Source organism: Aptenodytes patagonicus, chromosome 5 (assembly GCF_965638725.1).
Source record: "Aptenodytes patagonicus chromosome 5, bAptPat1.pri.cur, whole genome shotgun sequence".
Taxonomy (NCBI): Eukaryota; Metazoa; Chordata; class Aves; order Sphenisciformes; family Spheniscidae; genus Aptenodytes; species Aptenodytes patagonicus.
This window is the reverse complement of record NC_134953.1, coordinates 70,371,763-70,398,413: the sequence shown is the minus strand read 5'-3', so window position 1 is coordinate 70,398,413 and position 26,651 is coordinate 70,371,763. Positions and strand designations below refer to the sequence as shown.

Here is a 26,651-nt window from a genome sequence, read left to right as displayed (position 1 = left end):
CTTTGCTGAAGACTTTTTTATTTGTCCTTTTTCATCCTCAAGCTAAATCATGCACTCGAAAAAGATTAGATTTAGGTCTTGTTTCATGCCTCAAATGTCAGTCATTTTCTAGTAAATCTTTTTTCAGGCCACTTTTTTTTTTTTTTAAATCAGCAAAGTTCACCATGCTTGTGCAATTCATGGGGAAAAAAGGAATTTTGCAATTTCATTTGAACTTTGCTCAATGTAAAAAGAGCAACTGTAACCTTTAACTTAAAGAACAATTAATATTTGCAAGGTATGTTATCAGAATGGGGTTATAACAAATTGTTGTGCAGCCTTAACAAGAAGCTATCGAATAAATTCTATTGAAAGTTCTCTCTAACATAACTGGTTGTTAAGCTAAGGGTTTTAGTAGAGACATCTTTCCAAGAAACGCTGACATGGTTTCTGTTATCAGGTCCTAACCTAACCTATGAGAGAATAACCAGGCCTGTTTAACTTACTCTGTATTACACTCACCCTATTAAATTTAGTGATTTTTCTGAGGAGTGGTCTCCTGGCTGTAGTTCAAGGATACAATAAATAGTTCTTAAAACCAAACTCATTTCAGAATTCACATGGCTCCTGACCCTCTTTCTAAAGTTCAAGAGATGAGAGACCATGAATTGCACAAATGAAGAAAAGCTTCTGTTCACAGTACTGGAATTGAGCTCGTTTGTGTCTCGCGCCCCATGAACAGGGTCAGAGATGAAAGCTAAAGTACCCACAATACCTTTAACGGCCATTACAGCAGACTGAGGCAACATACATAGCCCGAAGGACAGCAGAGATAATGTTCTTGTAAAAGAAACAGAAATGAACTGCCTTGGCTTTATGTGGATCTATATTATGTAGAATCTATACAGTGAAATTCTTGCAATAAGGTGCAGATACAAAGAGGAATACTGGATTTTTTTTCGGTGTATTAAGGACTGATAAATTTAATAAGCGCTTGACTAAAAACTGTATTGCCCACATTCTAGGTTCCCTTGTAGTAAGGACTCTGCATTTATACAGAAGTCTGTTCTCTTCCATAGAGCACACCAAAAAAAGTACAGAAGGCAGGACACAGTAGGAAACTAGTGAAAGGTATATTTTTAAATTGCCTAATTGGCATCTTGCAGCGGTAGGAGAGGGAGATGACCTCAGCATTACAAAAACTATATTATTACCAAAACACAATGGATGATAGAATGCAAGAAAATACAAGACTTGCCATGCTAGACAGAGCAGAGAATTTTGAAGTACTAGTATTGAAAATGTGAATGTGAAGCTTCAATTTGACATTCTGGTTAAAGTCGGGAGGAGAAATCTAGTGGAGGACATAATGAAAAAATGTGAAGATTTGCCTAAAACCAACATAATTTTAGCAATTATATTTTTAACAAAATGGATCAAGGGGTAACGTACGTATGAACAATCCTAGACAGATAAATAACTGATCATAGCAGGTTACAGTGAAAAGATGCCACATTTTACACATTAAGTCCTCTATTTGCTATACTGTGGCTGGCATGAATGACCATGTTGTTGGCATAAAAAGAGATTAACCATTGAGAACGGAGACAACAGTGCTTCCTTCACAGAAAATTGCAATGATAATTGTGATTGCAGTGTTATAGTCACGTCTTGTGAGGCTTCTTTTCCCATTTTATTATTTAAGTAGACTACTGAATTGCAGAACGTGATATGGTGACAACAAAGTGAACAGATAGTTATATTCACTGGCCATTAATGAAACAAACTGCAGTCCTGTATCAGATGGAAAGGTACAAATGTTAACCCTGGGAGTAGGAAGGATGATGACTGTGCAAGAGGATAAAGAAAACATGCTTAGTTATAGCAAAGACAAACTGCAGAGGATTCACAAGAGAGTCTTTGCCAAGAATTTTAGGTTATGTCTACATGATACAAGGCAATGCTGTGCAGAGCTGTTTGTGCTAACACTAAATGATGTACCACAGTTACAAGGAACAAAATAGCCATATTAGTGGCTACCCAATGTGTAAGTGTCAGTGAATTTAAGAAGCAAGGATGTATTACCTCAGTGAAGTGCTGAGTTATCATAATAGCGGTGTTTCCTAATTCTGAAGTATTTCATACAGTTCTTCAAAGCACTGTTTGTTAGATATTCTTCAGCTGTATTAGAAAAAAAATCCTCCAAAGAGCTATCAGAAACATTCAAAAGGATATTCTGCAAAGGGGAAGATGTACTAGGGGAAGGCTATAGTTCTCACTTTAGTACTGTCTAGTGTGGTGTGTTCCCTGAGTCATATAACGGATGAGCAGCTCTTCAGCTTTCTCAGTTCTCCACCAACTCTGTAGCTGCATCTAAACCTGTCTTGTTGAGCCTAAATGCTGAAATAAGACTCCAGAACGCTAGAGAAAAATGCCAGAACAGGTCCAGAAGATTAACAGCATCAGACTTTCTGCTGACAGTCTGAGCAGCTCTTCTCCATTTTGACACTTAAATGGCTTCCGTCATTACAATACCTGAGCGTTCACAAATGTGAATAAATTTATCTTTATGATGCATTAAAAAATAAGAAAGTTTAATCTTTTATGTCTCCCCTCTCTTTCATGCAGTACATCTACAGGAAAGGAGGAACAGGAGCAAATACTCGAATAATTACAGGATGATACTAGATTGCATGACTAGAGGCCAGTCCACTCAGTCTCATTTCACCCATTTGAATCAAAGTTGAGTATGGTTGATATCAGAACAAACATTCAGTTGCCATGTGCATAAGGAAATAGAAATATTTAACAATAGCTAATGATACCAACTTAAGATGCAGGAAATAAGGATGTTAATGAAATACTAGAATTGTAGGGCACAAGCCACCAGATTAGTAACATTTTAATAGGACTGTGAGAGTGAGAGCTGAAAGACCATCCTGATTCTACTGATGTAGCAACTTGCATGAGTTCATATCCAAAATTTTTCCATCAAATGGCAGCAAAATGGTTTTGCCATAAAATCAGGAAGTCACTGACTATAAACTTTTCACAGGGAAGATCCACCAGTGGTAATCAGAGCTGGAAATCACTAATGGAACTTTTGGTAAGAAAGTGGTATTTTAACGTCTACAGCAAAGCATGGCTGAAATGCAGTTTCGGTTCTTCTGCTGGATGTTCACAAAATCAGGTGTGGTTTAGGATAGGAAAGTTTGCTTATGGATGTCAAGTATTCCTGATTCAATACAAAAGGACTTCCCAGAGACTAGGTATTTTTTCCACACTGGTTTCTTAATATAAGTTTCCTCTAAATAAGAAAAATTAATCTTCTTTAAGCCTCACTTTAACTACAAAAAGGAAATTAGAAGCTAATATTCACCTAAAGGAGACAGCTTAATTATCTTAAGATGAACTGTTTAAAATAACTTGAAGAATATGTAGGGCATATTTTAAATATCTCTTACAGTTCATTTCTCTGCATGATAACTTGGCTTAATTACTTATCTCAGCTTTAGCTTCAGATCTGTAAAAAAAACTCTGTTAATTTTAAACATGTATCAGCTTTCACAGTGCCAGAAACGGATAAATCTGGGATAGTATGGCTGTCAGAAACAGCTTCCCTCTCTCTTTCTGGAATTCCTAAACCAGCTTGGCCCATGCACTCATCAATGGCTAATTCTATAGCCAGTCCTGTCAAAGTTGTTTTTTTTTTTCCAAGTCTACTTCTTCACTCAAACTACTAGGGGTACAGGGGGCAGGGCAGATTTCAAAAAGCTGGTACTTATTTAAATCACCATGCTTCCAAAGTTAAAAAAGAACACAGTGTTGCACCAATGCTATTCACCTCAGCAAAGAATTTCCACCCTCAAGGTTTCTCTGCATGCTTGCATGTATACACAGACGGCAAGTTTCCAAGCTTGGTCATTCTCTGGCAGACATTAGTATTTCTGATATACTTAACTTGTTGACATAAATCATATAATCAGAGGCTGAAAATACTTTGAAGCTTGGAAAGCGTGTATGGTGCACATGCTTCCGCATATGCACAAATTACTCATCTATCTTTCCCATATAAAATGTGCATATATTTACAAACAGTTTGTTTAGACATGTTTCTACATAAATTTCATTTATATACCTTCTTTGGTATGTTCTTCAAAATATCTCACAAAGCAGTAACATAAATAGTGCTGAGACACAGTGTAAAACCCAGCAGTGATGAGAGCACGCATAAACTTTCTCTAGTTCAGCAGTTCCACAGGAAACAGTTCCAGGTTCTTTCTCATACCCCAGTTTTTCTGCAAAAGAGCTATCAAACATAGGAGAGACACAGAGACCCTTAATTTGCAATGACAGCTAGCTGACTTTCTGTGTCTGCAGAGATCTGGTTACCTGTTCTAGGCTTCAACTTACTTTTCATTGCTTTGGATCACCAAAAAATGAAAAAGCGATAGTAATTATTTCCCATCCCACATCTCATTTTCTCTGTATAGAAATTTTTTTTTCTACATTCATAGAGCCAGATAAAGATTTAGGAACCATGCAGCGACACAGAGGAAGACTCCTGAATCTCAAACAAAACCTCTGGTCTCGCGGTTCCCACAAATAGCTGCCTACATTCCTTGTTTGATTTGAAAAGTTCCTAAAACATTGAAGTTTTGCTCCAGCTGACATTCAAAGCTATCTGGGTTCCTCTTCGCACCCCTACTTTGTCATGCCCAAGAAACCAGAAGTACCCTGAAAAGCCAGCGTAGTAGTCATGTTAAAAGCACATCTAATGTGTTCCTACAAGACTGTGCTCATGACTGCTGTATTTTTAAAACAACTGAGAGGCATTTGAAAATATATTGGTGGCACTGGGCCAATCAATGGGAAATCTCAGTTCAGTACCCTCTACAAAGCAAAGCAAGTTCAAACCCACATCTATGGCTTGTGGAGAGAAAGGCTACGCTCAGATACAAATGAGGCTAGGTTCGAGTGAAACCATTCCTGCGAAGTCTGTATCACTCTGCAGCCAAAAATGCAAGATCCAAGGCTTCAGATGGCACGTAAATGAGATCCCAAGCCTGCAGCGGAGAAGTGAGAGCATGTGGGGGAGGTGGTGGCTAACAGTCTCTATTCCTAGCATTACTTCAGGGAAGGGGGTGTGGGGTTTTTTTAATTTTCTTTTTAAGGATTGTTTAATGCAAAACTGCACAGATGAGAGCAAGTATCACCACCATAAAAACAAGAGCAGCTAGTCATTCTGCGTTCTGCCAAACCAGATGCACGTTCCTCCACTGAGGAGAAGATTCTTGGAGCTGGATTCTGGTTTTGGAGAAGTGCCTGGCAGTGCCTGCCATCAGGTCCTGGAAGCAGGGTGGAGGTTCAGATCATGCCTTTGCGTAACAGTTTGCTATCGATAAGATCTGGATTGACCTTGAGAGTTGCTGAAAGGACCGCAGGACCCACATTTCTCCAGGGAGGGGCCCAGAATTAAAGGAGGAATGAGTAATTGAAAGTCCTTTGGAATCAGTATTCACAGCTAAATAAACAAACAAATAAATAAACAAATAGCCCAAACCAAAACCTCAAGTTGGACAGCTATATGATAGCACAGAAACTTTAGAAATGGATTATAACCACTATTTTTGTCAGCGTATTGGTAAGTCACAGCCTGTAGCTAAAGTTCATGTCAGTGTGCAATGCTACAGCAAAATCCCTTTTTTAACCAAATCAAGAGGAAAATTTATATAACGCAGTTCCGTGGGGAATTTTTCTGTGACAGTTGACAGCCATTAGGCTTGTTTTATGCTAATGAGGGCAGACAGCTATATAAGCCATTTCCCTCACCCGCAACTATTTAAGTTCTAAACTTGTGCTCAAAATCCATTTCCAGCTTCAGCTGATTTTTCCGGGTTTTCTTTACTTCTCTGACTAATCTGAATGTCATTTTAATGTTTTGCATAGGCATGATAAATTCCCTAAAAGGGCAAGTGAGACAACGAAGATACGAGTGAAATCAGCATTTTATGCCACAGGATGCTGTCCCATCCTGGCTGTTCAAGTAAGGTCCAGAGCCTTCTTTTAACGTTTAGCATTTTTGTCTCACTAAAGCCAGTCTTTTTTTTTTTTTTTAAATACACACAGACTTATTAACATAAGAAGGTTGACACTGAAGCACTATGCTTACATAGAATTATTATAAATAAGGCAGGCTGGACCTAATCCTGTCTCCCGTAAGAGAAACTTCCACTGCTATGACGATGAGCTCCGTAAATTTTTTTTTCTGTCTAGACCAATGGATATGTTCTACAAAGAACAGCTAAGCTCTCTGAGAAAAGCTTCAATAACTGTGCCTGAAAGATTTTTGTAACCCAATGATCTCCTCTCCAATGACTATACCAGTATCTATACCAGATTAGAGTCCAGATAAAGTGGAGATTTAGACACCCTTGTCAAAATAACCAATAGCTGGGTGATGGGTATCACTGGGGTGCGAATAGCAGAGATTTAAAATCCATCTGAACAAGGCAGAGTAGAGACTTGAAGTTTAATTGCCTTTTCCTTTCTACCCAACTTCTCCTCTATCCTACCATCTTCCCACAAGGAGTTTTGGTTTGATACAAATCACTAGTTTCTGAAATACAGATTATCTGGAGATACAAATCCTGCATATTATCTTGCCTTCCTCACCTCTGATAATTTTTTCCTCTGATAAAAACATAACAGCAATAACCATAGCATGGTCAAAATTTTTACTTTACTCAATATGGCTGATGCTACCAATGGCTTCATTTTATAAAAATAAGTAGCCATAATTTTTTCTTGCATTTTCCTCAGTGCATTAGCAGTGAAAAAAGTACAACTGGTATTTTTCACTGTGTGGGCACCATCTACTATCCTCTGAATTCTCATTCCTTTCTCTCCAGAATATAGCTCGTCTCTATGACCGAGAACAACTTAACCGAGTCAGTTGAGCGGAAAAAAAACCATTTCTTGTAGGCAAAAAGGCTGCTTTCTGTGGGAGATTTTGTTTATGACTTAGGGTTAGGGACATTATGATACAAGTGCTACAACAGTTTGTTCATTATGGTTTACCATGTTGTATTGGTGTGTTCTTTAAACTTCCCTGCAGTAGGACGAATTACATTTGATGGATGTAAATGAAAAAAATTCCTAGTTAGAATGATTTTACATTGTAGTAGTTTATTCAAAGGTCAGTGAATGTGATTTTCTTGAGCTCTATCTGACGGTTCTTAAGGGCTAGGTAGTTCATAGCAGCAGGTCTAATAATGATGAAACATCAATATAATGTCCAGAAGAGAAACGTAATTTGAAATTAACAAAACAATAAAACAGTTTTCAGTTGAATTTTTCAGCTGATTCTTAAGGAACTCTTTTAAATAGTAATCTCCTTTAACAGCAAGTTTTCACTAGACAACAAAGATGTGCTGGACTAGAACTTCAGCTAACACAAACCGGTTTGCTCCCAAAATACAGTTAATCTAGGCTAGGGTGCCAGGGGTGGGGGTAGGGAAAAGGATTAACTTTTTGTTATTTGAAACTCACAGCACATTTTTTCAGAGCAAGCTAGCTTGCTCTCAAGACAGCAACCACATTAAAAGCATTAAAGCACATTAGTTACATAGGGACTAGAGTTTTTTTCTTTCTTTGCCTTACTTTTTCATTATTATCTAATTAAAAAAAAAAAAAGGGAAACCCTTATAAAACAGTGTTAGAAACTGAAATAATACCATACTGTATATCTAGGAGTACTGTAGCCAAAATAACAAAGTACCTAAAAATGATTCTCACAGGTGAGTGATATGAAATGCCTAAGTATTTTTAATTGAACAGAAAGCACCGTCTAGAAGTTTGCATGCACAGACCCTTTTATTTTGAAGTTCTCTACTCATGAGCACACCTCAACAGTAGCCTTGGTTTATTGGGCATGGCTGTCTACACATGACATACCAATTATCATGTCAGCACCTGAGGCCAAATATAATAATATTCTAATATTTGCTAGGTGGCAGGAAGGATACAGGAATGGATTAAACTGTGTTCAGAACTGAAGTCCTCTGCTAAACATTAGAGTACTTGCAGATCATCTAGGCATTTACATTTTCTCCCTTTCATAATTCAATCTAACATCTTCCCCCCCGGTAATTTGTGTCTTAGTTATTGTCTAGATAAACAATATATAATGTTCTAAGATTTTTAAAACGTTACTGATACAATAAATGCCAGCATATGCATCTATTTATATACCCATGTCCAATATTGTGATATCAATTACTATTGTCTTGATATTTTCTGAAATCAAATTTGACTTAAGAAAAGTCAGGGTTTGACTTGTTAGACCTACTGACAGATTGCTAAAAAGAATTTTAAACACAGACTGTGTGTTCATGAAAATATCAGATATTTAATTCTCTTTCTTAATCATAATGAAGTTTACAGATCTGTTCAATTTGAACAACAATCCAAAATTTAGATATTCCGAGTTTTTCAGAAAGGACAGAGTTATATCTTCCTGTTTCTTAGAAGTACTGTAGTTGGGCCCTCACTTCTTTCCTTGAAAACAGAAACCAGGATCAGACTCTGACAGCAGGGATACCATGCACAGGCTGAAAACATAAGACATGCAGAGCAGCAAACAAGTATAAGCTACGTACTGTATAAAGTTATCAAAGATCAAGGGAAAAAAAAAAGATAAAGGGAAAGAATTACTCCTAAGTAACCTAACCAATATAATGTGTTTTTTAATTCTATTAACCAAAATATGTTTAAAACAGTATGGAAAAACTGTTGGAGCAGGAAAACTAATATTCTTTGGGAATTTAGATTTTTATTTTCTTGCTCATACAGTGTCTAACAGTAGACTATAATTATATCAAATGTCTGCTCATTAATCATATATAGTTAGATTTCAGTGAATTTTTCTTTTCTCTTTTGGTCTGTGTATTGATGAAGAACAACATATTTAAGTAGATGTTTAAAATTTGAGTTGTGGTTCTAAAATTATAACTCTCCATAAGACAAATGGTTCTGTTTCTTTTCCCTGAGTAGAATCGTGATGCTGGGTAGAAGAAATGTCTGAGATTTAGAGTTTTGAGTAGCAGTGACAATGTGCAGGTAGGGATTTAAGAAAAATGTAAATCTTTTTTTTTCCTCCTGGTCAACATTGACCTTGCCTGACCTTGCCTCAGGGATTCACTCCTCTAGGAATTAGGTTAGTGTAATTCTATTTTATGCTGTCCTAGTTCTTACACTGCTCTCATCCGCATAATATTCCAGTGCCTCCAGGTTCAACATTATAATCAGCAGGATAAAGGCGATTTTCCTTCTTGCTTCCTCCTTCTGTAGGGACACAGCATGCACAAGTGCATCAAATGTATGTAGAAGTGTTAATATTACATGTGTTTTATACAGATACAAAATAGTAAAGGCAAGTTGAACATATAAGGCTTCCACCTTAGTTATTGTCTAGATAAACAATATATAATGTTCTAAGATTTTTCTATGTTCTAAGTGATGAAGACTGCAATGGTTCTTGGATCCTATGGCTTTCTAGGAAAACTGTCTTTTCCACTGATGGAAGGCTATGAAAAATTATACGATTTGGGGTTTTTTTTCAAAACCAAAAGAAAGCTTAAGTTCATCAGTGAAGAAGACAATGGGATCAAAGCCATCTGGAGTAAGAAAACATCTGTTATCTCCATTGATGTTTGCTTAAAGGAACAGGACAGGAAGTTGGCAGAAACATACTTAGATTTCCCATTGGACAAATGAATTTCCAACAAAATGAACGTATGAAAACAAATTACATTGTCAGAAGAATGTCAAAACTCTATAGATAATGCCGATCTATAAATTGAGCACTAAGAAAAGGAACAAATGGTGACAAAATAACCTTTTTTTAGAAACACTATTTTAAAATTTACAACTCGCTCTAGTCCACATAGTTTTCTATGTGGACTTAGCATACGTTTCCTCTCTTTCAAGGTCATGTGGTTTTAAAAAATGCCCTTTTGTAGAAATTTTCAGTTGCTTACTTGCTCTGGAGTATGCATGCTTAGTCTCTTTTTATTAGTCCTTTCTCAGCTACTCCTTTTTCTCATTTATCCCCCACTAACTTAGTTGCCTTAGGCAACTGCAAATGTATCTTCCATATGCAATGGAATTGCAACTTCTATGGAAATGAGGTCTGCCATATATATTCTTTATCATCTACAGAAAGGGATCCTTTTATCCACTGGCCATGAAATTACTCACGCATCTAACTCTCAGGGCTTGGCTTTACTAATGCATCCTGTTTTTTCAACAAGGGAAATGCAACTGCACTGTAGCAGCTCTAATGAGAGGTCAACAACAGAGTCTCCCTTCCAAAGTCTAACTCTCTTCACTTCTACACTGATGTAAATCTAGAGTAATTTCTAGGTCTCTATGAAATGATATTAACACACTTGGAGTAGATACCATATAGTTAAGGAGTAAATTCAAATCTTACAGATTTTTTTCATATTAAAGACTTTTTTGACATGTTGCCAAGTCAGTATTTTCTGCATATGCTGTTTCCTTGTCCTGAAGAGGACAGTAATATAATGTTCACATGCCATGTTACCATTTCCATACCCGTCACAAACATTTGCTTTCTTCAAAACAAAACGAGATATCTAAGGTGAACATTGCATTTTAAATTATCTTTAGAACTCTCAAGAAACAGAGCTAAAAAGTAGAAGACAAAACCTCAATAGGAAAAACATCCTCTGTTCTACAGGTCTCATCACAGAAAGGGAATTCTATCCAGATGCCCCACATGCTTTATCTACAAAGGCACATTTTCCCTGAAGAGCTAAGTATGCTTTCTATAGGAGGAGCACTTGTAAAGGCTATAGAAATGTCACAAAATACACACTTCGTCAATAATGAAGAACAACTTCCAAGAATTCCAGTCCTCTCATCCTTCCAAACAGAGTTAATCAAAATCCTCAAACAGAAAAGATACTCTCTGGAGAAAACAATGTAATAATTTCCTGGGATTTTCATTTTGAAATTCAGAAAGATGTTGAAGTGCATTATTAAGGCTACCAACATCATTAGATGACTTTGCACTTAAGGGTGCTTTGGCCCTTCATGAATCTGACCAGCACATGGAATTAGTCATATTTGCCATGAGGAGAACATACCAATGTGAACTACCTAGGTTATTTAGACTATCAAAAGAAACAAAATAGGTCATCTGTGCTCTCACGGTACCATATGTGGTACCAAGTTCTGTGCACATTACAACCAGACATGGTCTGTAACTTAGAACATGTCTGTAATTCAACCATTGTCAACTGCTCGCTGAATTCGTCATCATTAAGCACTTAAATTCTTCAGCAGTACTTGCTAGCCCTACTTCCATACAGTGCTTCTGGCTTTATTTATGAATGCAGCTTTTGGTATGTTCTGTGTTTAGAGATACTTTCTCTTGCCCCAGATATTGCAGAAATCAGTATTCTTACTGATATCCAAGTGGTCTATTTACATTGCAATTTTCTTGTCATCAAAATCTTTATCTGTAATGTTAAAGGTCATAGGAGACAAAGGCATATTTAACCCATGATAAGATAATCTAAGGACCTTTTTATTTACTGGAGTCAGTCAACAGCCAGATATATTTATTCCTTGAAGAACCTGTATTGATTTAATCCAACTCAAGATATGCTTTCTGTTAGAATGTAATTTTTTTCTGCTTTCCTCCCCTCTCAAGACAACCACCCAAAAAGTACATGACTATTTGCAAGGGATGAAACTGCTGGCACTGGAATAGCAACCAGTGTTTCAAAGCAAGCTCTTCTTTCATGCAAATAATTTCTGAGCAAAAGGTTTGCAACTAGTTGGCGAAGCAATTTGTGCCTGCAGCAAAGAATTGACATGGTGCTTACCATGTCATCTACGTGCGCATGAATTTTGCTCTGTGTTACTGCTTTTTGCAGAAAACACTCTCAGCAAACTGAAAGTTTGCTTTCAGTAACCATGGTGTATACCTAAAACATAATTTGACTCATCTAGCCTATCTTAAAAGAAAAGGTCTAAGAAACCAAGTATAACCACAACAACAATTAAGTTTTCGGAGGTATATACTAAAGGACTTACTGTGATGATTAGCCCTTTTTCCTGGAAATATTTAACCAATGGAACAGCATTCTGCTTGAAATTCATTAGTCTTCTTTGAGTGGCTTTCAGGTTATCATCAGGTCTTCCTTGCTGTTCAGCACGCTTCAGTAACCTTTCTTTTAGCCTTTGACTGGAACATGCCAGAAACACCACCAAATCTGGGGTGCAGATCTGTGGAAAGAGCAATTCAAGAAGTCTGTGATTAAGTTGACTATCCAGCACTACAGGACTCAGCAATTCCATTATTAGGTGAGGCTCAGATATGCTACATTTGCGTAAGTTGGAACTTGATGAAGTCACTAATTTTCTGTTGTTTTTTTTTTAAAGAAATTCACAGGCTTAAGGAGGAGCTTGTTTGTCTTATGTGAAGGTTAGTCAATTTGTTTCACCTGAAATGTTAAGGAAAAAGTTTAACGAATAATTTTTACCTCACCCCAGAAACCTTCGCTAGATTATGTTCATCATTTGCATTACCGGAAGGTTCCCCTAGCTAAAATTAAAATCTTTAAAAAGAGGAAAATATAAAAGTCTTGTATTCTGCAGGAAAATGGTTGTATGGTTTCCATCTAAAAAGCCTTTAAGTATTTAAAATCCAGCAGCCACTATGAAGCTAACTGATGCCTAGGACCAGGTGAAAACAGACCTGTTCCAAGATCCACAGTTTCTTATAACACTTTCTCCGTTTCTCTAAATCTCACCCAAGCTTCAGTGCACTTTTCAAGAGGTTGGGTGTGGCAGCTGAGGATTTTAATTTCTCCTGTCCTTTTTGGTCTGTGTGGTAAGCACTGTTTTATCTCACACCCATCCCTGCACTAAGGTTCAGGAAGTACAGCCTTACGGCAATGAGAAAAAAATTTTTTGAAGTTTAGCTCTTTCACAGTTAAATTCAAGTTGCCCTTATGGCTTTCAGTGTTCTTCATACCTTTTGGTTACTCATGCTATCAGTTATCGAAGAGATACCTCTGGTGCTTGAGGGGGGGGAAGCAATGATAGCCCCACTTTCTTAGGAATGCTGCTAAACGTTGACAGGCAATCTTCAGAGGTCACCACTATTTTGTAGATGTGGTGGAAAAAACAGAAGTTGCTCAGACACCTACATTCACAGGATTTTAAAAATGGGGCTGCAAGTGTATATTAATCATATTCATAAGATCTGATTTTCTTTCCTCTACCTGGTTGTTACAAAGAAATCTACCTCTCTTTAAAGACTCACCTAAAATCTTTTTCTCGCTAGCTTAATGTTGCCTTTTAAAACATACTAGAATTCTCTGTAAGAAGCATTTGAGATAAAAACAAACACTACTGTACTGTGCACGTTTTTATCCGATTACAGATTAGAAAGGGTTTATTTGTTCTCAAACACAAGCACAAAGTTATTTCTGCTGTCTTTACTTACATGAACAAAAAAGTTCACACTTTAACTAATATTAGTGTCCTGGATTCGGCTGGGATAGAGTTAATTTCCTTCCTAGTAGCTGGTACAGTGCTGTGTTTTGGATTTAGGATGAGAATAATGTTGATAACACACCGATGTTTCAGTTGTTGCTAAGTGGTGCTTACACTAGTCAAGGACTTTTCAGCTTCCCACACTCTACTGACTGAGAAGGCTGGAGGTGCACAAGAAGCTGGGAGGGGGCACAGCCAGGACAGCTGACCCAAACTGGCCATAGGGACATTCCATACCATGGGACGTCATGCTCAGTACAGAAACTGGGGGAAGCTGGCCGGGGGGGCCGCTGCTCGGGGACTGGCTGGGCATCGGTCGGCAGGTGGTGAGCAATTGCATCGTGCATCACTTGCTTTGTATATTCTTTTATTATTACTATTTTCCCTTCCTTTTCTGTCCTATTAAACTGTCTTTATCTCAACCCACGAATATTACTTTTTTTTTTTCGATTGTCTCCCCCATCCCACTGTGGGGGGGGAGTGAGCGAACAGCTGTGTGGCATTTAGCTGCCTGCTGGGTTAAACCACAACAATTAGTAAAACAATTAGTTTGTTATTCTAGAAATGATATAATCTAGTTACATTACAAATGATGGTGGATGCTCAAGAATGCTAAAGAGACATTTTTCTCGTGATGTTTCCTATCTACAGGATAATTTTGTCTTTGTTCAGCTTGCTACTATGTAAATTTGAGTCAAAAATACAGACACAAAAAAGTATCACCGGAACATCTACATGTATTCTAACTACTACTGTGTAAAGAAGAAACTGGTTTATATCTTTACATTCATTATACAGTTGTTATTAATACATTGCTATTGAGGGCCAGAACAAACCAATTACGCTTCTGAATACTCTCTACATCTAGATCCCTCTACCCAAGGATGCTAAATTGCCTAAAGACAACCATATACTAGACTGAAGAGTCAAGACTTCACAGGTGGACAATCTGGAAAATTAATAAAAAAGTTTAAAAAAAAAAAATCGTGTCTAGCTGGGTTTCTGTCATTTGAGGGAATACAACCTGAAGTACAGTCTGGCCTTTTCTCCTGGCAGTCTGAGCACAAAAAGGTTCTTCTGAAGTCAAAAGAAACAAATACAACTTTTCAAAACTGGGGGGATGGTCATTAGCCTTTACAAAGGAGGTCACTGACAGAGTAGGATATGGAGATGGGGAAGTAGAAAGTGGCTAAAAAGCAGAGCCATTTTCAAACAATAAAAGGCAGTCTGATAAGCAGCACTAGCAAACAGGCTGGCGGCCTCTTTATCATTACAGAAAATTAAATAGGGTTTTAAAGAAAATCAAATTATTTTTAATGCATATTGTAGATGATTGGAGACATGAGGACACAAACGACAAACCAAACCCCCAAAATACGAATTCTGGTAATTTTTAATGAGTATCTATTAGATTTTGAAACAATTAACCTTGTAATCTATTTTTTTAAGTAACTGCCAGTGGGAGAGAAGCTCTCTCCTACCTCTAACATACGTACCTCAATGTCAACAGAGTAACTTCCCCCCTCCCTTTTCAGACTATTTTAAATACATAATTGACAGAGTCATTCTGTCCTTTCATGGGATGAATTAATTATGACGGTTAATTTTACTACCACATAATAGCTTTAAGGCACATAATTATTCATATGAAAGACGATGAAAGTAAGTTTCTGTGTTAGACTTCCATGCAATATGGACATTATTGAAAGTAGCTCTGTTAAATTAAGGTTGCTTCATTAGTAGTAGAAGCATAAGGAGGAATCAGAAGTTGGGACTTTAAAGAGCATACAGTAGTAAAGAAATCCAAATTATGACACAGATTGTGAAAAAAATGCTACAGATTTCAAAGCCTTTTGAAATCCTTTTTGATAGGGCCATGGAACACTATCTCATGAAAGGGAATGGCTGATGCACATTGCAGCAGACTGAGCGCAGAGACATTTCAAGTCCCAGTGTGGATATCCAGCTGATTGGAGCTTCCTAACATACATTACACAGGGACTCAGAAATTATAACTGCAAATCAGGGATCTAGTAAAGCGAAGGACAAAAGACGTTTATACAAGTGAGTAGTTTTATTTAGTATTTCCATTTCTGTGGATCCTAATAACAGTGAAGAAAGATGGTAAGAAATCTTCAGATGCTGCAAGCTGTAGCTGGCCTTCTCCTCACTTTCAGTGCTCGCTCCCAAACATCTTCAGGACTAGCATCTACCACGTACTCAGATCTGTGAAGTCATAGCAGACCTCCTCAAGTGTAGGACCTAAGCTTTTGCACAGAACATAACTTCACAGATAACATCAAACCTTACAGAGAGTACTTACAATAAATAGATCTCTCATGAAATTATTAGCCTTAAAGGAAAAAGAGGAAGGTGACAAAGGGAAAGTCTCCTTCTGTTTCACACAAACGTGACAGTGCAGCTTTCCGCAGCCAATCTCAGTTCTTTAAAGAAACTGTGGCCGAGTAAGTGCAGCCCCACAGCAAGGGAAGGATCTGAAAGCCACCGTGACGCCATCAGGTGTGAAGGTTCTCATTTGCTTAGTTCCCACAAACTGCACTGGCTTCAGAGGTCAGCTCCTTTTTAAGAAAATGAGAAAGCATGCCCTGGGCCTAACTGGTTTTTTTTCCTAGTTGTAAAATGAGGATAATAACGAGGTACAACACAGTAATTACGTGGAAAGTTAAATAATTAGGTTTTAATTATTTCCTATGGCTTTTTAAAATGGAAAGTTCTTTACAGGACCTGAGCAGTGGTGGTGTTCTTAATTTTTTGACTAGTAACAGCAACAGTACAAAAGACACTATCAGAATCCCAGAAACTAAAACTATTTTTTCTGACACTGGCGTTTGGAATTTGAAATACACTTCACTCACAGAAATAAAGTGTCAATGAAAACAATGGTTGAAAATTCTCAGTTCAAGAAGCCTAGTTTCAAATGAAGTATTGTCTAAAAGGTTTTTTGAAGTGGAAAAAAAAAAGTAATTCAAGCATATTTGAGGTAGGAATACAAAGCAGATTCTGATTATGTGATGCCTCTATGAATTCATCTTTTACCTGCAGAATATGCAGCTTTATCATCAGAAAGTAGCTGAAAACCATTTAATAAACACAAGCCTCTGCTTGGTTTTAGATGCACAAAAGGGTAACACCTCTTCTATACCCACAGGTATACAGACCTAATAGCACTTAATATATTTCTCCCACATGCATTTACAACCTTCAGGGTAAACCCTTGAAATGCTATTGATATTTCACTTCTGTTTTCATGAACCGCTCTGCTTCCACTTACCTCAACTGCACCTGCCTGCAAGACGTGCTTATAAATACTTTAAGTTGGAATGTAACAGGCTAGTGTGAACATATGGATATCTGGGGTTAATTCTCTGGACACATATCTAGTTCTCCTACATAAATATGAGTACAAATTGCTTCTTTCTAACACAGGAAAAGGTTTTTTTATGACTCATTTGAAAACAAACCTTTTTTTTTTAACTCAGAACTAACTGTTTTTGAGTTTTATGACTAGTGAATAAGTTTTATTCTGAGACTCAGCTTGTAGAAAAAGTGTACAGAACCAGCACAGACAGAAGAACTGGATTCCTTCATGCTGATTTCCCATAACATGCTCATCTTCTGCTGAAGGCAGAGGGTCTTATTCATGTCCAGAAATGCATGTGAGGAAGGACTGTGGGGCTCAGGGAAGTGAATTTGACTACTTACTAACTGGAACTCAGCAGAAGGGAGAATCTTTGCCTATGGGAACAGGCAGGTTTCTGGTTATTCACAACCTTCTGAATTTCAAATGAGACAAAGAGCATATGGCATCAACTCAGAATAAAACTGGTGGGTACATCGTCTCATTTTTTAGAATAGTATTTACTAGTAAGTAAATCCTACTCTCTTTGGGTCTGAATCTCCTTCCTAAACTGGAACAAGGAGTAAATTGAGAGTAATTCCATGCAAGTCGGTGGTGTTACTGACGTAAAGCAGTGTAAGTGGAAAGACGCTCTCTTCTCTCTGGGGATATTTTCTACATCTCCTCTTGTTAGTGAGAGTCGTGTGGTTGTTTGCTAGAAATTAGATGATTACACTCTCTCTCATTATTCCTCATTAGGCAAAATATGAAAATGCTCCGTTTCTTAATTCCTGGTATGTTCTACTAGACACTCCTGAGAAAATTTAACTGACAGCTCATGAACAATTGTTAATTTAACAGTGCATTTTATTCTAATTGGTAAAGGTTACTAGCAAGCCAGTTTACGTCCGTTGTATGGGTGCTCTCCCTTGTAATTACTGATTTGCTTTTTATAGTTCCATCTCTGCTGGGTTACTAGACTGTTTGCATAGTTTTTTCTTGTTTTAGAAAGCAAAATCATGAATCATGTTGTCAAAGAATGAATCCTGATGACAGAATTTTTTCTGATAACTGCTTTTGAACTGTATTCACACTGCCCAAGAAATAAGCTTCCAGTCAATTGCCCAGACTACATAATTAGGCCCCCTAATAATTGATTGAGGCAGGTGTCTTTAGGGAGAACTGATTCGGATTTTCACCTGTGTAGGGCAGCTAGTTGATAGAAATCCCTAGCTGTAAACACTAATGCTAATGCTACAAAGAAAGGTCTAAGCAGACCTCTGGTTCAGAACTGCTCAGCAGGCACCTCCATCCACTCTGAATTCAGAACATCAGGTCTTCTCCTGAGGGTTAAGGACCAGCAACGGATGAGCTCTCCTTTGGCTAGTTCGGCTAGCAGAGAAGAGCCCTTGTCCAGAAAAATAGGAAACCTGAGGTCTAGGGTCTCTTACCCAGCAGAAAATTGAACCACTGCTTGCCTTTCCCAGAAGAGTGCTCTAGCTTTCAGGGAAGAAGACAGACAATGATAAGACCATTCCACAGGCTTCCTGCTCAGGCCTGGCTTTAAGCAAGCAATGTAAAACTCACAGGGCCAAAGAGAATGAATGAGAGGAACCACAGCAATGTAGACTGCTGATGTGCTAGCCTTCCCGCTCCTCCTATGGATGACTGGGTACATATATCCAGTAGGGGATCGTACCTGAGGCTTACCAGCCTGAACAATGAAGTGGAGATTTGGGAGAAGGGAGATAGAAGTTGAGGAGGCAATGAAATGAAGAAGACACATAGATCATGATGCAGAAAAAATACCTTTACCAGAACAAAAACCTATTGCAAAGAACAGATCCTTTCCCCTTAAGGAGATTCACGGAACGGTTGCATTCATTTTACCAGTCATTCTGGAGCCCACGCTCTTGGCCAGTGACAGAGCAGGTTTTCTATGAGAAGCTCTTTGCAGAGCATGAGCTTGGCAGTCAGACCGCCATAGGTCGCTTGGCCACAAACACCTATGTCAAACTTTGAGGGGACTGCAGGCATCACTTCAGCTGGGAGGTTTAAGTATCTGACTTGGAGGAACAGGACTGCTGTCCTTAGCCTGTAAGGCTGTGAGAGGGTCAGTTTTTCCCAGCATCCTATATTGTGCCATCTACATAGTTTGTTCTACTTCAGCACAATTAATTCTCATAATAATTTTCAGAAGGACTATATTTGGGAGTTAAGAAGTTAACTCGAATCACAGCCAAGATGAACTAGTTATCCTTTGCAGGTGTAGTGCATTTACGAATATTCTTAAGGACATTTTAAACAAAGAATCAGATAAAATTTACTGCCTCCGTTTATTATTTAAATTAAGATTTTACTTCTTCAAACATAGTCTTGTCACCTAGGCCATATAACACAAAAATATTTTTAAGATAATTTCTACAAAAATAGTCTTTCTTTTTTGTCAAGGAATTAAATTATATTCATTAATGAATATTCATTAATTCTAATACCTGTTCCACATTTCATTTCACTATTAACAAAACTTACAATTAATATATTTTAAGCAAACGTCATCTGTACTCACTCTATTGAAACTAACAGGGTTAATGTTGGTGAAGGAATTACTGAAATCAGAAGGAAAGTTATGCATGAATGACTGAAAGTGGGGAAAAAAACCCAACAAACCAAAGCAGTAATTGAAATTAACTGCAAAATACTGAAGTGAAAAATTGTTTCTCCTGGGAAGGGTAAAAACTTGTCGCCATGTGAGAGATTATACAGAAAGTCAAACTGCAGTTTCTTCTTCACAAGTCATTTGAGTTCAATACACCAGTCAGAGGCATTTCATTACCGTGTTACTGGAGAGGAAGATATTTAGCATGCTTGAGCATGCTGGTGCTGTAGGTGACTTGCTGAATTTCAAGCTGACAGGTTAATGGTAAATAAACCATTTTCTCCTTGGCATTTTCGAATGTGTGCTTGAAATCTAAACACCTTTCTACTGTTTGCACTCAGCAGAGATCATGGATACCTTAGAAATTTGTGGTTTAGGATAGCTTTATGCCTAGGCTCAAACTGAAAGGCTAAATAAATCAGTATTAAATCTGCACTAGTATGCAGAAGGATTTCAAAATTATCAAAATCCAGAAATTATCATATATTTAACACAAATATATAAACTGGATGTTCTATTTGCTTTTAAGACATTAAAATTCATGTTTTCATTTTTTCTCCACAAGCACGACTGCTTGAAATTTTGTTTTAAAGTGAGAGCTGAGATTCTCATAGCCACATGACTTCAGGGCTTTATTAAAAGTACCCCTATCAAAAGTGTTGGCAGCATTGACTCTGCTTTCTGGAATTAAGAAATGGGAGAGTCAGGACTTGGCAACAATCCAGGACTTCCAATGAGAGAAGTTATGTCATGTATTCAGTCTTCAAAGAGAAAAATACGGGCCTTATTTCAACTCAAATAAGAAGTTCAGAGGAAACCGCAGTGCTCACGGCTATGAGTTCTAACAGGCTGCAATGAGTCTGCAATGAGTAGCTGACCATTAAGAAATGAAGCTGGTGTAAGTAAGTGACCAGAATGGCAGAGTTGCTGCTGGTTGGCAAGCACTGCTGAAAATCTGAAAACATCACTGATGCCTTTAGTCTTAAAGACTTCTTTCCTGCTCAAAATATATGGATGATAGGAACAGTGATATTAACAATACTCAATAAGAGAGAGAGGAAAAAAGCTTTAATTCAAATGTAAAATTCCTCAGAGGTGTAAAGTGCTTTTTAATCCACTTGTTCCAGATTGACATTATTGCTTGGAAGCAGTGGTTGTTACTTCTGGTTTCTCGATCTGAGCAGAAAGAGAAATACTGTGAGTGCTGCAAATGATACATTGCTTTATCTTAGGCAGTTTAGTCATTGAGATGCAATGTGTTTTAATACAATTCTGCCTAGCAACACGTTGAGAACTTACTGTCCACACAAGAGTCTGGCAACATAATAAGGAAGAAATCGTCATCTTTTAGCTATACCTATGTTTGGGAATGTTAGCATAAGTTGGTTTGCTTTGACTCGTTCACTAAAAATAACATTTTTTCCCAGAGAAAAGTTCAGCTTCTGGATTAGTCAAAGGGATAAAAATGTGCTGGTAGTACCAAGAGCAATTACAAGCGAAGTTCAACAAGAATTCATTATCATTGTGTATTCCTATCCTAGAACATTATGCAGGACAGGCATTGTAACTATAGTTCAGACATATATGTATCCATTTGATTTTTTCACAAAATGAGGAGATTATGAAATCTCAAATAGTGTCAAGTCTCAGTAACAGCTATGTGAGCCATAAAACTGAAGGGATTATTTTAGCATAAATAATTTGTTACATTAGGGATGTCTGCAAACACAGCACAGTTAGATTTTACATGTGCTTGCAAGAGAAACCAGGCACCTTAGCCGACCTTTTCCTGTTCCTCTACTAATATGGTGAACCATTTCCAATATAAATTAGTTTATCTTCACAATAACTCAGCACAGTTCTTACTGGTGAAAGCCATCTAATAATATATACAAAAAGGTTCACTAAAGAGCGTTCAGGGAACTACAGTGTTAGTGTTTGGGAGCAAGACAGATTTTATGCCCTTTGTGCCTTGCCCTTCAGTTGTTCATCATCTACTGTCCACAACATGCACTAGTAGAGAAAGGGGAGATGACGTGGCTTAGACCAAAAACCATGCAGGCTCTCTCCTGGTCCACCTTTCGCTGACCACTGTGGCCAGCTCACCTCTAGTCCAAGTTTTGACTTCCTCACCCTTTATGTGACATTGGATCTAGATACTTTCTTGACCCCGCTGCATCATGCCTCACAAAGAGGAACAACATATGGGTAACAAAACAATATAGACTTCTTATGATTAATGAAGACAAGACATGCTTTCTTGACCTATAATGATGTTAGGTTTTTGTAGCCTGTTTTGTTTATAGACCTCCTATTTTCCTCACATTTGTTCAGTCTCTGTTCCAACCTTACCTATTCCCTCAGTATCTTGTATTACTCATCTCTATTTCCATTCAGTTTAATAACTTGTCCTTCACATTCTCCCCCCACAATTTATTTCTGGTATTATTACATATATTCTTGGAGTTTGTTTCTGTCTGTGTAAACAAGGGCAAAAGAGGAAGGCTATACAGTGGAAAATGCTACTTTTAAAATGAATGCTTCTTTGTTTATTTCAAGTTTCCATGGGATTACAGATGAATACCCATCGCAACACACTCAAATGACGAAGGATAAATGAACAATCACCTTTGTCCCTGCTGCTCACTCCTCCCACTGGCATCTACTCTATATCCTATATGGCTGAAAGAACTGAGAAAGCCAGCATATTCTATTTACCCTTATACAAACTTACCATCATTATTTTAATTTACATCATAAAACCCAGAAGTGTTCTAGCTGCTTTATGGAACAAATAATAATGTAAAGTTACTGTTCGAAAGCACAAAATTGCATTTTACAACCCTTGTAATCAAAACAATTAACAGCTGTGAAGGGATCATGAATGAGGGAAAACAGTTAAATAAATAGTAACTCCTACTTCATGCATCTTTTGGCAGTTCCCCTACATGTAATCTTTAAAACGGCTTGTGTCATACAACCTTTGCTGCTGTTTTCAGGTACGTAAGCATGTAATGGTCTTAAAGGGACTGCCTGTAAGAATAAGTATTCACCCATGACAAAATTAATGATAACAATAAGAATTAGTTCTTATTCAGAACTTTTTATCAACAGATCTCAGTGTTCTACAGGGGATGTCTTTGTAAGAATAAGGCATATGTATTACAGAATCACGTGATTTGACTATTTGCATTTTGTGGGACTTCACCATTTTCTTCAGAAGGATGTTCCACTGCTTAATAGATCTTCTAATTATAAAGTGTCTTACTATTTAATCAAAACTTTCTTTGCTGAAATTTCAACTAATTATTTCTCACCTTGTCACTTTTGGCTCGTGAGAACAATTCTGTTCTGTTCTACACACTGCTAGCAAGAAAGCTACAACATTTCTAAGCTGTGGAAAACACCTGTAGCATCTTTAATTGCAGACCTAAACAAATTATCACAACAGTTAATTACTGAATTCTCCACAACTCAATTGCACTTCCCATTGAGGGATCTCTGAGTGCCTTAAAAATGTTAGCACGTTTAATGTAAATAACCTGTCATGCCATGGATTACTGTCAGCCTCATCCTGTGAAGGAAGATGGGTGCCACGTCTGCCGATAGTCCCCTTTCCTTACCACAAGACCTTCCTACTTATGTGTGTAGCATTATGGCTTACTAAACAGAGAATTTTAAAGAAAAAAGAAGCATATTTTATTTCTTTAAAATATAAAGCCAAGATAAAACACTGAACATATCCCACTGGATTAAACAGTACAGTATTTATGTTGAAATATGTACATTGTACATTTATTTAGATATGCTTAGATATGCTCATATATGAGGTCAGCTGCAAAGAAAGGTGAAAAAGGGGGAGCCTAAACAGACCAAATTTTCTTTCCTATGCTCCTATAAAAGCTCAATGATTTCTTCTTTCCTTTCCCATATTTATTTTAGAACAGGTAAGACTGAAAGGTGGCCCTATATGAAGTGCTCTGGGATTTTTTGAGAGGCTCAGACAGTCATCTATCTTTCAGGCAGAATCAGGCCTTGAGGAGTACGATTTAGCAAATCCCATTAGACTGAAAACAAAGGAACTCTCTGAGAATATAGTCAGGTCTAAAATGACTAAATCCACCCTCTCTTTTCTCTAAAAGAAAAAAAGAGACCAATCTACAGCATCCTTGAAGCAACAGCACATACTAAAAAGGAGCCAAAGTTAGGATTTCTATCATCCGTCATTCTATCAGTCTTTTTCCCATGTATTTTTCCGTAGTCAACAAGAGCTAACCAGGCTGGCAGAGGGGAATATTTCAAGTTGAATGAGGAAATACTATAAAAGCATATTAGAATGGTGCAAAGAGAGGGTTCAAACATATATGAAACATAGTGTCCATATTTCTCCCCTTCTACAGCACAGTATTGCCTGAGCTTTTCTATTACCTTCTGGACTCCACTTTTTAGTGGTATTACTAACGGACCCTATGATGGGTGCTCAAGTGTTGCTTAACTGGTTTTCCTTTGTAGAAGGAGAATCTTACCCTAGCATAACTCGAAGCACTTACTTTAACTCCTGTCAGTTCTTCCAGTTTCACATCCCCCATTCTTTCATCAAACACGACATCAGCACAAAATTATAGCACCGAGAAACGCGCTTAAGTCATGCTATCACACAATATACTGGACAAAAAAATGAGGCAAGGAAATGACCATTAAGCCTAAATTTCTGCTGTTTCATTTATAAAATAGTTAATCTTGTCTTTTGTTAATTATAAGGAGATACAGCTGGCAGTCATTGGTTATTTTCTGTAATAACTATTTTGTCTGTTTCCTCTAATTTCCTCAATTCAGTCTTCTAAATTTTGCCCAGAATAATACCTTATAAAAGCACATTAATGAAATGCCTCATTAGCTGCTTTCTTTTGTTACTTCTGTCTTGGCAATGCCACTTAGAATTCAAAGGACAGAAACGGTAATACACCCGCAATTGTGAAGGACTTTGAAACGCTCTGCATGAAGGGCGCTCTAAAAATTCAGCACTGAAACTGCAACCTTTACTTGTGACCATAACTGTTATGTTAACAGCGCTTGATCAGAAAATTACATAAGCTGTTTGTTTTTCCACTGAATTTAAGTATTTTTAGATTAGTTTAAAATACACACATGAAAACAACATGTGAATAGAACTCGGGAATACAGTTTTAGCTGACTAAACCTTAGAATTGCAGTTTAGAATAACCAAAATGATCTAAATTTCTAAAAAAAGAGCATCATTTCTGGTTTACAAAAACTTGCAAAACATGGGCAGCTTTAACCCTTCTTTTATTCCAGTCTTTTCAATGCACTGTAAGAAACTTGAGATTAAAAGCGTTGTGAAGATATGCATTGATTTAAGTATGTTTCTCTTAATGTGGATTAAATTGAACAAATAGATACGGAAATATAATGTCTTCCCCCATTCTAAATCACTAAGCTAGAAAAAATATTAATTGTACATTTGATGTTATTTTCTTCTTCATCTTGAGAGGATTTTCATTACTGAGACAAGAGGCTTGGATTATTGCTTATATTATCACACTGTCTTTGTACAAAATATTCTGTCTTCAGACAGAACGTAATGTAACGTAAACCAAAAGAATAACCTTTTGTCAACCTGTAATTATGTACTTGCAAAGATTTAAAGAGCAACGCTCAGTTAGAAATAACATCTAGTCTTTCTTGGAATCTTACTGATGATTTCAAGACGCTTAACTATTGCAGAGATATGTAAGTTATTTTAAGAATAAAAACAATCTCTTACTTGGTCCTCAAAGGAGATTGCCTGGGCAACATCTCTGGGAAATCCATCAATCACTATACCCTCTTCATCAGGGATCTGCATTAATCTCTGCTTTATCTCAGTTATGGTTGTTTCCTTTCACAGAGAAAAGAAGTTATTTATTTAATATTGTAAAGGAAGTTTTCTTGATGGTGCACATTAATACAGCATGTACAAATCCTTTGAAAGTAAACATGAACACAGGATACGCTGTACCTGAGGGGCCAGTTCTCCAGTAGTAATTATTTTGGCAATTAGACTCCATTTTCTATTGCTGCTTGTGCTGTGGATCTTCTTCCTTAACAATTCACCAACTGATATGTAGTTAAATCCATAACGTTCTGCTATTTTCAAACTCTGTGTTCCTTTACCACTTCCTGGGCCACCTATTGGTAATTATAAGCAAAACATTAAATTAACCTTTCATCTGAAGTACACACTCACATGTGAAATCTTTGCTATCAGCACCATTTTTCCAACCAAGAGCAAATCCTGCAAGTTGCATGACTCGTTACCAGCCATTTAGAAATGAGTCTCATCTACCTGATGATAAAGGTAACAGTTTGTAAAGTGAAGTAAAAAAAAAGAATACAAATCTACTTGCGAATTAAAAATAAACATGTTCTTTTAGGCTTGACCTCATTCTAAAGCTGTTCCTGGAAAGGAATTTTTCTTGATTTGTAGTAGAGGAAGACACAAATGAACTGGTCCCTTCTTGAACCCTGTGAATCCAAAGATAAAGCCAGATAGTCTGAAGCGTATTCATATCAGAAAGAATCATACCTGGTTAAATAAGCCAATGAAATCAATGGACTAGTCATGAAATGGAACTAATAAAATCTGCTCCTAAATATGCTTGCATGAGTTTCTGAAGTTTTCTAATTTTAAAATACAGAAAAATATTAAATAATCAGCTGAGATGTTTCCATAGTGATTTGCTACAAGGACTTTTATTGAACCACACATACTTCTGGTATTGATGCTTGAAGCATCTGATAGAGAAGTAATTTGTTAGGTTCAGCTTGCTGGACACCTTTAAGAATAAAGAGACCCTTCAATATAGCACAGGCAGAATAGGTATCAAAATCACAGAAAACAGCTACGTTACATAGCAGGGAATGCTGAAGTGAAGGTCAGCTGGACAGCAGAAGCAAGAATGCATGTAAAAAAAAATAAGACTATGTCTGAACTAAAAGGACACATTATGATATGAAGAACAGAGAAAGTGGAATCCAGTATGTAAAAACAGGGAATTG

The 26,651-nt window shown here is 37.2% G+C and overlaps 1 protein-coding gene across 1 annotated transcript in view; it reads right to left on the bottom strand.

Annotated features, from left to right (window-relative positions):
- AK5 (adenylate kinase 5) overlaps positions 1 to 26,651 on the bottom strand; it is a 97,767-nt gene that overhangs the window by 62,760 nt on the left and 8,356 nt on the right. The window contains exons 4-6 of the mRNA XM_076340423.1: positions 25,612 to 25,781; positions 25,378 to 25,491; positions 12,109 to 12,300 (exon numbers count right to left, since the gene is read on the bottom strand). Coding sequence (XP_076196538.1) covers positions 12,109 to 12,300; positions 25,378 to 25,491; positions 25,612 to 25,781 — 476 coding nt within the window. The remainder of the gene's footprint in view (positions 1 to 12,108; positions 12,301 to 25,377; positions 25,492 to 25,611; positions 25,782 to 26,651) is intronic.